General features: G+C 33.2%; 1 protein-coding gene across 6 annotated transcripts in view; it reads left to right on the top strand.

The window, feature by feature from the left end:
• The window catches only part of LOC144841130 (uncharacterized), a 71,021-nt gene extending 56,161 nt beyond the window's left edge, over positions 1–14,860 (top strand). For all 6 annotated transcript variants that reach the window (XM_078697324.1, XM_078697320.1, XM_078697319.1 and 3 more), the window contains 6 exons: positions 1,397–1,452; positions 6,530–6,605; positions 7,706–7,867; positions 8,054–9,822; positions 9,949–10,045; positions 10,272–14,860. In XM_078697324.1, the coding sequence (XP_078553450.1) occupies positions 1,397–1,452; positions 6,530–6,605; positions 7,706–7,867; positions 8,054–9,822; positions 9,949–10,045; positions 10,272–10,936 (2,825 nt within the window). In that variant the 3' untranslated portion in view covers positions 10,937–14,860. The remainder of the gene's footprint in view (positions 1–1,396; positions 1,453–6,529; positions 6,606–7,705; positions 7,868–8,053; positions 9,823–9,948; positions 10,046–10,271) is intronic.
• The last annotated feature ends 370 nt before the right edge of the window (positions 14,861–15,230 follow it).

Genomic DNA, 15,230 nt, shown 5'->3' with positions numbered 1-15,230 from the left:
TCTATACTAATTTTAAATTGATGATTTGTATACCCTTTGCATAAGTATGGAGATATGTGGTATACATGAGTATGTGGTGCCACAAGCAACAAATTTATTTGCGTTTTGTGCGTTATATAAGAATAGAAGAATAAATATGCCTATTGATATGCATATGTATAAGTTACTATCAATGTAGTAAAATAAAGAATTTGATTCTATACTGGAGAAGTCAGCTTTACCTGTCATTAAACTTGTCCACAAATAGTAAAGCAAACCATAAGATGAGGTAGCTTCTCACCAAGACAACAGTGACATCATACCAGTCTAATTTTAATATCGGTTTAAAGTTTGTTTGTATTTTCAGATTAAGAAAAGATAAACTTTTATAAATAACTAACAAGTTTCAAATATAAATTTTATTAAAAAAATAGAATGTTTTAATTGTGTTTATACATTTCATAATTGAATATTAGTAAATGTATTATTATTATCAATACTGCAGTAATGCTAGTCTGTTAGTAATACGTGAAACCCAAAGTTTAAAATATAAATACCTATGCAAGCACTATACGTTGCAAGTACAATAGGTATCATCAGTAACAACAGTAAAGACAGCAAACTTATATTTAAACTGTTATTAAACATCTGTGTTTTAAACCGTTCCTTTGACAAAATGATTTCTCACTGACAGCTGTTCGTTGTGGATGATATAATAACTAATAATGCTTTGTTGTGACATCAGCTGTAGCGATGTTAAAATTAGTACGCCCTCGCTCTTACAAAACCCATCATCAATGAGTATATATCACCATCCAAAGAAGGTTCGTCTCATCTCAATATCTAAACGTCACTACAGTGACATCATCACTACTGTGACGACATCACTATGCGACTTTATTGGCCAGTTATTCTTAGCCCTAACTTATGTTTATTTTAACTTTGATATGTGGTACAACCAAGTATGGGTAGACTGCCTGGCTTCTTTTTCTAGAAACTTTTCTTTTATTACTTTAACTTCCAAAAATAGCTTTCTTCTACAACTTTCTAAGAAGATGGCTTCAGAGTTGAAATTAATTTTCTTCACTCAGTTGATAATTTTCTTTGAGACGCGACTCAGTTGATATTAATGTGCTCAGTCGTTGGGGGAAATCCCCCAAGACATATTAACAGTTCATTAATTGTTAGGCTGCTTAATTGCTATGGAGATGAGGATGTCAAGGGTTGAAGGTTAAAGTTCAATTATTAGCTTATTTGATTTTTCTTTTAGCACTTTTTATTTTGTTTTTTGGTTAGCTTAGCTTTTACTAATTTAAATGATTAGCTTTTTCAAGTTATATATCAAAGATGTTGTTGATTTTTTTTGTACTTAAAGTATTTAATATACTTAAATTTACTACTTTTTCTATTTTTTCAGCATTGAAGACACCGCCTGCTTTCCACGAGCAGAGACAAAGATTAGAAAGAGCAAAGGTATGCATCTTAATTTATTACATCGTTTAAACAAAAAATAGAAATTAGTTTGCAGTTTGCTAAATTTTATTGTTATCAAAATATTATTACAGCAAATTTATCCAACACTGGAAACCCAGAAATCTAGAAACTCTCCCACAACCAGAATTTGAGATTTGATTCTGCCATAAAACACAAAAGGGTTGTCACCTGATCCTACCGGAAATGACCACAATGGAATTATTTCCCAAGCGGAAGTTTTGATGAACATTAGTTGGTGTTGACATTATTTTGCGACTTATTAGCTAAGGTTGCTTCAGTGCGGCACGTAACCTAGTCTTAAGTACATGCACTTAATTAAGTTGTATCTGTACTATTTGTACATTGATTAATCTTCATCTCATTAAGCCCTATCAATCTAACAACGTCAGTGCTTTTCGTTATCTGGTGTTGATGGTGTTATATTCGTATCGACACAGTTTTTGTTTTCCTTGTACTTTCCAATTGTCTGCTTATTCTTTTGCAGTTACTGCAGTTATGATGTGTTATACAGTATTTGTATCGACACAGTTTTTGTTTTTCTTGTACTTTCCAATTGTCTGCTTATTCTTTTGCAGTTACTGCAGTTATGATGTGTTATACAGTATTTGTATCGACACAGTTTTTGTTTTCCTTGTACTTTCAAAATGTCTGCTTATTCTTTTGCAGTTACTGCAGTTATGATGTGTTATACAGTATTTGTATCGACACAGTTTTTGTTTTCCTTCCTTGTACTTTCAAAGTTTGTTTACGTTTTTGCAATTACTACAGTAATGTGATGTATTATTTCCCTTCACTGTACTTTCAAAATTATCTTGTGCTTATTTAGTTACTGCAGTAATGTGATTTTTACAGTCCAGTGACTTTATTTGTGGAAGTTACATGTGCATGTGTACTGTATCTGAAATATTTGTGTGTTTTTGCCATTGTTTTAATGTAATAACAAACTATACACATATTGGTAAAATCTTTGCCATTAGACATGCATAAATCCATTGGCGTTACCACTCATTGAACAATATATTATTTTTGTTAAAAGCTAGTGTTGACTCTTGTGCAAGTTGTTTGTATATGTAGGTTCTCACTTGTGCTGATGACAGATAAATTAAGTATAAGATATCCCTAAGGTTATAGAACATGTTGGACATAATAACATGGCCTATTTCTAGGTCCCTTGACATGGATTTGACCTAGTACTATCTAAGATCTGACTTGAGGCTTGTGTGGGGCATACCACAGGCCTCAAGGCGGGACATACCACCAGTGTAGCCAAGAGATACCTCCTACTTTACTATTATCCATACACCTACCTCCCCAGCCTGGAGACTAACGTGTGTTCTTTACACAATTGCACCATGGACTACTGACCATTGCCTATGACATTTGCTATGGTCCAGGTGAAAAAATAAAACTGTTCAGCTTACTTTAATCCAGGTCAGGTTAAAAGCCTTTTCTATGCGGGAGTATATTGCCAACTTCCTTTTTGGAAAATTCAGTAAAAAGTCTAATACCTTGGTCACACCTTCTTCCGTGCACCATTTTAAAATAATAAATCCGGTGGTCGTATAGTATATATTTATTCTGAAATAAGTGGCTGACTAGGTTCTCAGTCTATCTGTGCCACATATAATACCAGACCAACAAAATCCACCTCTGTTTTAATCTTATGATAATAAATTAATTTGACATGGAAAGCATGGGTATAGCATTCTGTTTTTGAAGATGTAGCTATCCAATATTCTTTCAAAGAAAGGATAAAACTAATAAAATCATTTTAGAACTAAATAATTATAATTTAATAACTACTATATTTGCAACTCTTTGGAGAAATAAAATCTGAAATCAGAAAAAATGTGATGATAATTTTTGTAGACACAGCCTCAGGGTGTAAGACTGAGTTACCCTCCAATGTTTGCTTATTAGAAGAGTTACACAATAATCATACAATTTTCAAATTTAATTCCGCACGTGCAGGATTTAGGAAACTAGGTAACAATATGTGCAGTGTTCTATCAGTGTTAATGTGATTCGACATTTGCTCTTTAAGGCCACCGTTCAAGCTGAGATGAAATGATTGAATGTGACTCTAAGAAGCCCTAGATTTACAAAACCTTTTCACTTATTTTTTTAGTATTTTTATTTTGTTTATTCAGTGTTCTCCCAATTTCACAATCAATTCCTGAAGTAAGGTACAGAATCTTAAGTTATAGGCTATAAAGCTCTGTCTACACTATCAAATTTATGTGACTAAAAATGTGATGCACCCATATATTGACATGATGATGTCATATCACTACCATATTTGGTCATATCACTACCACATTTGGGCACATAACACTTTTTTTGTCAAACTAGTTTGTAGACAAAGCTTTAGATTTATCTAAATCTTAATTTTAGAAATTTCAAATATGTTGTACTTTATTCAATTGAAAAATAAACAGTGCTGTGGTAAAGTGGTCGCAAGGATTTGAAAAAGTGGTTCAGTTGAAACCTTACCAACTGTACTGGTGGCTACAGCCCTGCAAAATGTAGCTTCTTGTTTGCTCTTGTGTAAATTCTTTAGTAGCTGACCTAGCCTACCCCTAATATTTTTAGCCTACCCCTAGCAATATATGCCGATAAATCTGGCTGGTAAAAGCGGCTTCAGGAGAACACGGTTTGTGATTCTTTATTTGGCAATTTTAATGTACAGACCGTGTGCAAGAAGTCTGCTTTTCTCATTGGAATAGTTACCCCTCTTCCCATCTGTTTCCCCTGCCTAAAACCATTCCAAAGATGTTCATATCCTGATCCCATGGGAAATACATAGAACATATTTTGATAGTTCAAAGACTATGACGTGGGTCATTGAACCAAAAGATTGCTTTAAGAATGTGTATTTCACTATGGTCCATTAAACATAATAAATATAAATGTTTCTTTTAATTAGTATTAAACATTAATGGTCTGTATTTGAATGAGCTTCCATAACTAATAATTGGAAATAACAATTTTGAAAATTAGGGTAAGGTATTTATATGATGTAGAAGAGTTCCAGTCTTGGTTGGATCAACTTTTTTACATATTTTCTCATTTACATAGCTATGTAATTCCATGTGTGGCTGATATTTCTCTGAGTTTAAATTGAAATATACTGTTTTTAAAATTTTGTGGCGTGCCTAGAGCTATGAATGCCAGATTTGTTATCTGGAGGATGTGGGTTCGAGTCCCAATTTATTCACAAGTATTCACGAATGATTATATTACAGTACAACTGACTAGTGACTATTGTATTATGGCTGAAAAAATACAATTATCAATTTCTGCCAAAGGGTTGCCACAATTTCTTTCAGTATTTTGTGTAGTCTATTATACTAATTATGCTCAGGGTCAAAGGTGATGATTTTTATTTCATTCAAGTAGTCTATGTATTCTATTTCACCTGTAAATTCATAATCAACCACTTTCACTAAAGTTTAATTCTAATCATTTGTTTTTGTTAACTCCTCAACTGCCTCAGGCTCAGTGCTAAGTTTCTCATACTGAATGTGATAATTATCCGAGAACACTTGTTGTCATTTACGCTCCTAGCAAAGAGAACTCGATAACGTCGAGAGTCTTATAACGACGTGGGTCTTATAACAACGTGGGTCTTGCTATGCTTTGGGCCTAGCCTAAAAGAAAACATTCTTTTGACCCCTGTTCTAGGGATATTTACTGTATTTTAAGAGGCTTAACAAGCAAATGGTGGGTGTTTTACCCACTCTATGACTGGCCTGGAAGAAAAAAATAACTTTAATTAGCCAATTATACTCAATGTAGAAAGGTATACATTGACCTAGTAAGAATGTATATCCTGGTGAACAATATTATATTTACAAATGAGAAGGAGTTTGTGGTTAATTAAGAGTAATTGTCAGTTGATACTGCAATTAGCAAATGGACTAGCTACCCACAAACCCTGGTAAGTGACAGAGCCATTTTTTATGACAAGCTTTGTAGAAAAAAAAAACACTATCCACTATAACCTAATTATTAGGTGGTGTAAGGTTGTAGAAAGGACAAAAGTTACCTATTATTAGTCTAAAGCTTGTTTTATATCTTGAAATTGAAGAATTGAAGAAAATAATGAGCTTTTCCATACTTAAAGTGAACTTGGAAAAAAGTCCATATCACATAGGAAAACTAAGTGTCATTGTTGTTCACACTTGCTATGTTGTAATGTAGTATATGAAAGTGTACCAAGCCTTGTGACAAGCAGTATGTACAGACTTCAGTGGGAAATATTATAGAGTGCCTTGCTTGCAGTAGATAGCTATGCAATGTGATTATCTGTTGCCGTTATAATTGTTACGGCGAAAACTATTTCGGAATCTTCCAATCTTCACAAAAGGTGATATAAGTGTCTGCACACCTGTTATAGATATGCAAATCATTCTAGAATCAGCAGAAAACAAGTGTCAATTAACTTTGAATTCCTTGGTCATCGTCTAATTATATATTCAGGTATTCAGCCAATCGCAACATCAGTTGACCTTTTTGCCAAACTTGATTTATACGCTTCTAATTATGTTCTATATGTTGGTTACATCAAGCAATTGAGATAGTGAATATAATATCTCTATTATCAAAATCGATACCTGTTTTATAAAGTATACAAATATTAATTTATGCATTACAATATGACATGGCATATGATGATGATATAATAGGATAAAAATACATAGTTCCATAAAAATGAATAGAAAGATGTCTACTGTTTTATTAGGGTTTTATGTTCATGGTTAGTTTTAAAGAGAAAGTTGACACTCGGAAATAGTCTTGTATAAGTTTATTATTTTCGCTGTGATGTTCAGTAATATGAAAGATGATACTGAATCTTGATGGTTGCTTACTAATCCCATTGATGTTTGCAAAATTTTCTGTATCAATTCAAAGGTGTATTCAAGTACATTTTTTCACAAACAGATTCATCACAAAATTGACCCAATCTTGCTATACTTAGGGTCAATATGTTAGTTTGTGATGTGTGTTTATGAGTACAATTATTTAAAACTAATTATAATCTTTTTTTTAATAGGTTGGTGATTGTTTACAAAGGAAAATCAGAATGAGGCCAGATAAATCACAATTAATAAATCAACACATTCTAGAAGGTAAATAAAAAAACAAAAGAGTGTTCACTGACCTAGATCAATAATAATTAATAACTTATTCATGAAAACCTTGTTCATTTCATCTGTCAAAAAACTTAATTCTTAGATTTGATTTCAACTTTTTTAACATCAAAGGTTCAAGATTATTGGGAGATAAATCCATAGGGAAAATGTCATAGGTAAAACCATACGGAAAGTGCCGTGGGGAAAATGTCATAGGTAAAACCATACGGAAAGTGCTGTGGGGAAAATGTCATAGGTAAAACCATACGGAAAGTGCCTTGGGGAAAATGTCATAGGTAAAACCATACGGAAAGTGCCTTGGGGAAAATGTCATAGGTAAAACCATACGGAAAGTGCCTTGGGGAAAATGTCATAGGTAAAACCATACGGAAAGTGCCTTGGGGAAAATGTCATAGGTAAAACCATACGGAAAGTGCCTTGGGGAAAATGTCATAGGTAAAACCATACGGAAAGTGCCTTGGGGAAAATGTCATAGGTAAAACCATACGGAAAGTGCCTTGGGGAAAATGTCATAGGTAAAACCATACGGAAAGTGCCTTGGGGAAAATGTCATAGGTAAAACCATACGGAAAGTGCCTTGGGGAAAATGTCATAGGTAAAACCATACGGAAAGTGCCTTGGGGAAAATGTCATAGGTAAAACCATACGGAAAGTGCCGTGGGGAAAATGTCATAGGTAAAACCATACGGAAAGTGCCGTGGAGAAAATGTCATAGGTAAAACCATACGGAAAGTGCCGTGGGGAAAATGTCATAGGTAAAACCATACGGAAAGTGCCGTGGGGAAAATTTCATAGGTAAAACCATAGGTAAAGTGCTGTGGTTGAAAATGTCATAGGTAAAACCATACGGAAAGTGCCATAGGAAATAACATGAACCAGCTGCTAAAAAAGTTTCAAAAATTTCAAGCTATAGAGGGTAGCATTTACTGTGAGAATTGGTAACAATTATAAAATTTAAATAATTATGCAATTCAAAATAATAATTATTGTAAAATGTACTTTCCAAAAAGGTTATTTTTTTAAATAAATTCATTAAAGTGGCAAATTGTTATTCTTTTTATTTCATTTTTTTCTAGATACCAGTACAGATCCACTAGTAAGTGCGACACACCAGCGGTTAAAACGAGCGCGGTTAGAGCGGGACCTAGAAGGAAAGATTAAAAATAGACCAGGTCCTTTGGAATTGATTGAAGGAAATATTTTGAAAACAGATAATTTAGTTGAGCAGATAATCAAAGGTAAGTTAATTGATAGAGGAAGAGTGAAATGTTTATATAAGTTACAAACTAGTATGAGCGTGGATCTTACACCAAAGTTATCCAATCAAGTTTCCATTTTTATGTAATGAGCAAAAAACAGTTAAGGCAAAATTGAAAATGTGCCATTATATTATTGTACCTTATTCATTTCATTTTTTTTTACAGATGGTTCTGTCGCCTTTATGAAAACAAACAGTATGGACATGCTGGACGAGGACAGTCAAGAAGTTTGCACCGATGAACCACCCTCACCTTCTCAATCAGAATCTTCTTCTGTTCTATTTCCAGATGTCAGGTTTGCAAACGTTCCATCACCTCCAGATATTGGTACATTCTTTGAACGTTTAAAAAATGAATCCGGACTAAACACGCCGTTATTAGCCGCAAGTGGTTTACTTTCTCCTGGTCTAGATTCTGGGTTGACGAGCCCTCAACAAGTGACGCCCCCAACACCGTCATTATTCTCAATGCCACCAACTCATACAAAGACATCATCTTCATCGTCGTCATCAACAACTTCATCAAAATCTAGAAAAAAGCAAGCAAAGCGACCGAAACCAAAGGAGATAAAATTTCATGAGTACAAGCCTCCAAATGATACTAATAATAAAACATTGGCATCAGCAACTGACGATAACCCATATAATCTGCTATTAATGCAACAGCAGTTATTTTTGCAGTTGCAGTTACTGCAGCAACAACAGGCAATGCAGCAGCAGTCAGGTAATCCAAAAGAACCAACCACATCCACATCCAGTTTGGGATCAATTTCATCTCCTGGAGGTAACACTGACACTGTGCCGGCAATACCACTAAAAGTTGGTAAAATTACTGGAAACCTAGAAGATATGAAAGTAGCTGAATTAAAAATTGAGTTGAAAGCCAGAGGACTTCATGTGTCCGGTACAAAACCACAACTTGTGGAACGTCTGCGGCCTTACACAGAAGCTTATGCAAGTCGTTCAAATTCAACATCCTCTACATACGATATCTCAACATCATCTCCACAAGGTAAAGTCAGTAGTTCAACAGATATTCCATTAGATGTTATGAGCGATATCAGTGCTCCCTCATCTGTCAGCAGCCCTCCGGTGTCACCACCAGAAATCAAACAATTACCTTCTGTCAAGTCTGAACCTATGTCACCTGGAAGTGTTTTTATGGATCCAATGTCGCCACAAAATCTCCAAAGCCAAATTGATTCTTTCACAATTTCCTCTCAGAATCCGCTGGAGGATTTCAAGCTTCACAGATCACCAAGTTCTGGCAGCATGAGGTCAAAGACCATTCCAATGGATATGGACAGTAATAGTAATCTTGAGCCATGTTTGGCAGACCTCACTTCTGAAGGTCCTTCTCAGAATGATTCTAGCGACCTCGTGAAGCAGCAACAGAGGAAAATAGAAGAACTCCAACAGCAGTTACTTCTATCACAAATGCAAATACAACAACAGAAGCAACAGTTACAGAGTCGACCTCCACCACCGCCGCCTCCACCCCTGCCACCACCAAGTCAAGCAGGAAATATGCGGCTGCAAACAACAACATCAACTCCACAGTCTGTTATTCCAGGCATGATTAGGACAGTTCCAAGTCAGCTCTCTGCAGGTCAGATAAAGGTTACAAATACTACATCTGGATCACCAGTAGGTCAACCACCATCGTTCCAAGTTTCACAAAGCCTTGCAGCTACTACTAAGGCATTCTCATTTGGTATTCCTGCCACAGCACAACAGTTTACAATTCCAAAACATACAATGGATTTGAAGTCGGTTTCATTACCTAATGGGTTGTTTTCATCTACGAAAGCATCATCGTTGCCCAACAGCCCTACAGACACAATCACAGATGCATCAAGTTTGTCTCGGTCATTGACGAATCCTACATTCACAAGCCCGCCGCCTAAGTATGAGGATGCTGTTCGACACAGTAAGGTAAGTCTATAGAACATGTTTACTTCAATATAACGCAACACTTTCAAATTCAAAATATGGATGTATTATATTTTTAAGATCATGTAATTTACTCTTTGACCCATCTTTTCACACAATTTATTTTAGATAAAGAATGGTAACCAAGCACAAGCAGGAGGGAATGCACGCAGTACACATACGCAAGACCTGGATGATCTATTAGAAGTTCTGGTGGACCATGGATGTAAGTTTTTTTAAACAATACCATAATGTTCAGCTCTTAAATAATACGTGTCCTAAAGGCTTTCAATGTTCATGATGGATGTTTTTTTTAAATCTATTAATAAAATATTAATAAAACGTAACATAATTAAGGGGGATACACCGCTATTTTTTGTTCAATTGTTTAAATTAGAGTATGATATTCTTGGACGCTGTATTATAAAATCTATTGATTGTTATCTTTTCAGATCAACTTCCTTTAACTCCTAGAAATCGAGGACACTTTACAGTTTCTAACAGCTTTCCCCAAACAATCACATTAACACAGTCACCTCAACGAGTTCATCTATCGCCCCCTTTAACACCCCCAGAAGCACGCCACCCTCCACTGAATGCTATCTCGCGTTCTATGCCTCCTTCACATATGACCACTGAATTACCAATGGACATTGATGCAGAATTGAGTTTGGGAACAATCGATCTTGGAGTTGTAAAGAGTGAAAGAGTTTCACCTGACATGAAAAAAGAAGACCAATTTGCAAACTCTTTAGACATTACAATGATTGACGGTGATTCAAACATTCTTGGCTTAGGTACAGATTCCCTGACAGGAACGTGCGCAAGTGCAGCAGACACGCATCTTGACAATTGGTCGTTGACAGGACACTGTGCAAGCTCTTCGGACACAAATGTCGACAATTGGTTAGATTTAGTTATCCCAAGCTCTGGGAGTACGTTGACCCCTGTCAGCTGCACGCCACCGACAGGTCTATCAATTGAAAACGTTCTTGGGAATCCGCTTGGAAAGGATCCATTTTCATTGAATTTATTTGATCTAGGTGAAATAAGTACGCCGACGGATCTACATCATCTTGAAGGTGACGGATGGGACAATATACCAGTTGGCGAGTAGTTCTGATAATAAAACTTGATTGCTAAATTATGGCACTTTATATGTTCAGTTCAATACTACTTGCATGATACGAATATTAACTAGCTGGCTAGCGACTGGATAGAATACTGTACCGTATACCTCAATTATTCAAACTCTTCCACGGTTTCCTAGACAACTGTTACACGGCTGTAAAAAGTGCCTCATGCATGTAATTGCAATAGACAGTTATTGAATATTCATATAAGTTTGATGATATGCATAAGACAGTTATTGAATATTCATATAAGTTTGATGATATGCATAAGCCGGTATTGAATATTCATATAAGTTAGATCATATTCATAAGGTGGTTATTGAATATTTATATAGATTGGTATTAACTAGATTAATATTCAATTGAGGTGTTAAAGTGTCTGTCATTGAATTGACAATTTAAAAACAATCAGCCCACCATTTATAACATAATCTAGATTGGTTAATTAACTCTTTTAAATGAAAAGTACACTTTTTATATATACTCATTAATTAATAATAATTGAAGATGAGCTAATGAAATTAACATTCATTGTTTATATAAATACTTTCTGAACATTTAAAATGTCAATAAAGAAATGTATGTATAAGCAATCATTACAAACGTTATTAAATCTCGAAAACAAAATTAAATTACTGTATGTGAATAAGATATTTAACTTTTTGAGAAACTTTGTTATGGTCGACGATGATCATAACAAAGTTTATAGCCAAGATTATTTTATGTTGAAACCAGTTTGACATGACCTGGTTTGGTTTGCGTTATTAATATTAAAGAGTTCTCTAACATTTGTATTTTTGTGTATAGTTTTTGAAACACTGTAAAATTGTTGATAAGATAAGAATATGATGATAAGGATTTATTTTGTAGAATTTATATAGTAATAAGTTTGTACATAAAAATTAAGTTTTCTATGTTGAAGTACGTTGGTTTGTACGTATAGGTATTATTATTTTTGGTAATATTTCCATAGAGACATTTGTAAATAAGGGATCTAATATAATGACCTATTGGTCGTGCAACAAGCGCCCATAAACTATGTTTGGCAATATGATGCCCAAATATGGTATTGGTATTTGGTACTTATACAAAATATGGAATTTATAAGCCATATTTGATCATACATAATTATTGAATACTTTATTATATTTTATATGATGTAATTATCCCATATGTGATATTGATATTTCTATATTTGGCCATAAAGTATGATGTCATTATCTCTATATTTGGGCTTATTGCATTTGTGTTACGTTACATTAAATGTAGATCTTTATTTTTAATATAACTCCTATACTCTACTTATATCAAAAAGTAGTTATTGTACATTTGATAAACTATTTTGTTTGAGAGTTAAGTTTTTCTAAGATTTTCTGTGAGTGATATTTTATTTTTCTTCTTTTCTTAAACTCTCTCTTGCTAACTTTTCCGGTTTCCTTCATTCCAAGGTTAATGCTATATTTATAAATATTTGTGGGCATATTATGAGTTGTTGAGTGCCATAGTAGTAGGGTTTTAGAAATTTGGAGACATTCAAAATCGTATATGTGTCCAGCAAAAATGATTCCATATTCTTCTATTTATTTATCTTTTAATTTGATTATTATAACTGACTATTTTTTGAAAATATCAGTTATTTAATTTTTTTACATTTTGTTATATGTTTGAATTTATGTTGTGAATTTTGAAGATAAACAATTTTAAATACGATTAAAACTTTTAAAAAGTTAATTTGGGAAGTTTATTGATATTTATAGCCTGTTCGGCAACCAAAATCGAAAATATTTATTATCGATATATCGGTATTGTTTACACATTTTAACAATATTTGTGTTCTGTAAATGCATTAATGATTGGTTGTGTTAGGCGCTAATATCGATGACCTAGTTGTGTTCTTTTATGTACTGTTTGAGTGCTTTTGTTCTCTGTTGTTTTTTTCTCTATTTATGCCCTGATGTGTAACTTGTACAAACTTCCGACCAAAGTAGAATTCTAATAGTTTCTGATTACTATTTGCTGAATTGAGGACTTTTTCATTGCTTTTATCTAGTTATATTTCCTACTACTTAAAAATCCCAAAAGTATTTTTTTTTATTTAGAATTAATTTGTTGTGATTATTATGATGTCCCTTCCCATATTAAAGTAATTTATTGTCACAAAAAAAAGATAATACTATTAATGTATTTTTGTTCTGTTCAGACTGTAAAATTATGTTGAACTTTTATACCGAACTATAGAAATATATTTGTATGTGTATGATGATATCATGACATTTCCATATATGGGGGCATAATTACTTTATATGGTCATATCATATCCATTTTTGGCTTGGAAAATGGCCAAATTGTGTCAGTCTGAACAGAACCTAAAGAAATACATTCTTAAGTCATTCCATCAATAGCAAATATATGTAAAATAAAATGCTATGATAACAGACATATAAATATATCCAAATTGAAAATTATGTTTCTGTTTAAAATACACCATTTTCCTTTATGTTAAGCATGTACATTTTTGTATAGACTGCTATGATGATATAATATTTGAAATTGTTTTATATTTTTTGGTTTTTTAAATTGCATTAATTAATTAATATCGCTATGCAAAGTGTTGTTATCTCAAGAATGTGAGTCACTTGAGAGTGTTTCATATACAAAGATGTTTGTTGTATTATCACCATTGTAATTTTAAGTTTAATGCACATAAGAACTGACTAAGTACACTGGCATTATTCGGAATAATACTTACTGTGTGAAAGGTTATAATGCGACTACATTTTAGATTATTTTTATGACTTGTTTAAATTGGCCATTTATTACAGTTTTTAGTGCAATTTGTTTATAATCCGCTTTCACAGGAGTCTTAACTTCACAAGCATTATATTTGTTTCTGACAGGTGCACATGTTGGATTTCAGTTTAACAAAAATGATGAAATTATATTAGTATTATATAAGTATTATAATTGATGCCAGTATACTCAGCCAGAATTGTGTGTTTCAGCTTAAATTATGAAACTTGAGTGTGGAGCTTTTTGCAGTGCAAACCTTGTGGTAGTGTACTCTAGAATTCAAGCATGCACTTAACATTTGTTAGAATATTGTCAAACTTGTGGTAATTTAAAAAAACCCAATTTAAGAAAATGTGAAAAGGCACTTGCCAAGCGAAGAAAAATACTAAACGTTTGAATGAAATAAAGTTAGAATCAATTAATATAATACTATAGGGTATTTTGTTATTAACAAAAATTATAATGAAATATTTTGGTTAAGGATTTCCCATGCATAGTAATCTGTATTTTACAGTTATTTCTGTGTGTGGGAAATCGCCATATTCAACACCTGCGTAACATATATAACAGGTGCTATTTCAATTAACTGTGTACAAATTAATGTCTTCCAAATATCAGTTTCTAAAAGCTAAGTTTACTCACTTAAATCTCATTTACATAAATGTGATTGTCCCTTATATGCCACACCTCTTTTTACTAATTGCCCAGATTTTTGTTGGCAGGATTTTTAAATGCATTCATTCAAGTATGACAATGTATTAAGTAAAATTGTAAACTTTATTAAACAAATAGAATTTAAAAAAATTGAAGAGTACCATATCCAATAACAATGATCACTGATGATTTTGCTTTAAAATATTAAAGTATACAATACTTAGTTGATTGTTTTAATCTCTGCAGAATAAAGATCTTCTCAAAACTAATTAATCAAAGTTGCCTATTAACTTTGGTAATGTACACTACAACTTAGTAACAATATTTTTTACGAATTATTAATAGTTTTACTTAATTTAACTTATGGAAAGCTTGTTTCGCTTGGGTTGCTATTAGTGTCAACACACTGCAAATAGATGTTAATTGAAAAGTATATATTTCCTTTAAAAATGTACATAAACAAATGAGAATAGAATTTGAGCTTATGATGGAGAAAAAATAAAAAATGGCCTATGGCTTGGATTTGCAAATAAAGACAATTGTGTTGTTTGTTTTTTTATTATCTAGCAATGTATTGATAGTTTGGTTGTCTATTACATAATTAACAAAACTTTCATTAAAAAAAAACAAGGCCAACAGCCATTAAGTCGCGTGCTACAATGCATAGTGATACCGGACAGACAGACAGACCGACAGACAGACAGACAGACCGACCAACCGACCGACATAGTGAACTATAGAGTCGCGTCCACGCGACTAACAACAACCACTAGAGCGTGAAGCCACCGGATTCGTTCAAAGTTTCGCGGTTTCACATAAGAATCTGATTGGTAG

Source organism: Antedon bifida, chromosome 4 (assembly GCF_963402885.1).
Source record: "Antedon bifida chromosome 4, ecAntBifi1.1, whole genome shotgun sequence".
NCBI classification, from domain to species: domain Eukaryota; kingdom Metazoa; phylum Echinodermata; class Crinoidea; order Comatulida; family Antedonidae; genus Antedon; species Antedon bifida.
This window is presented reverse-complemented; position numbering and strand designations above follow the sequence as displayed.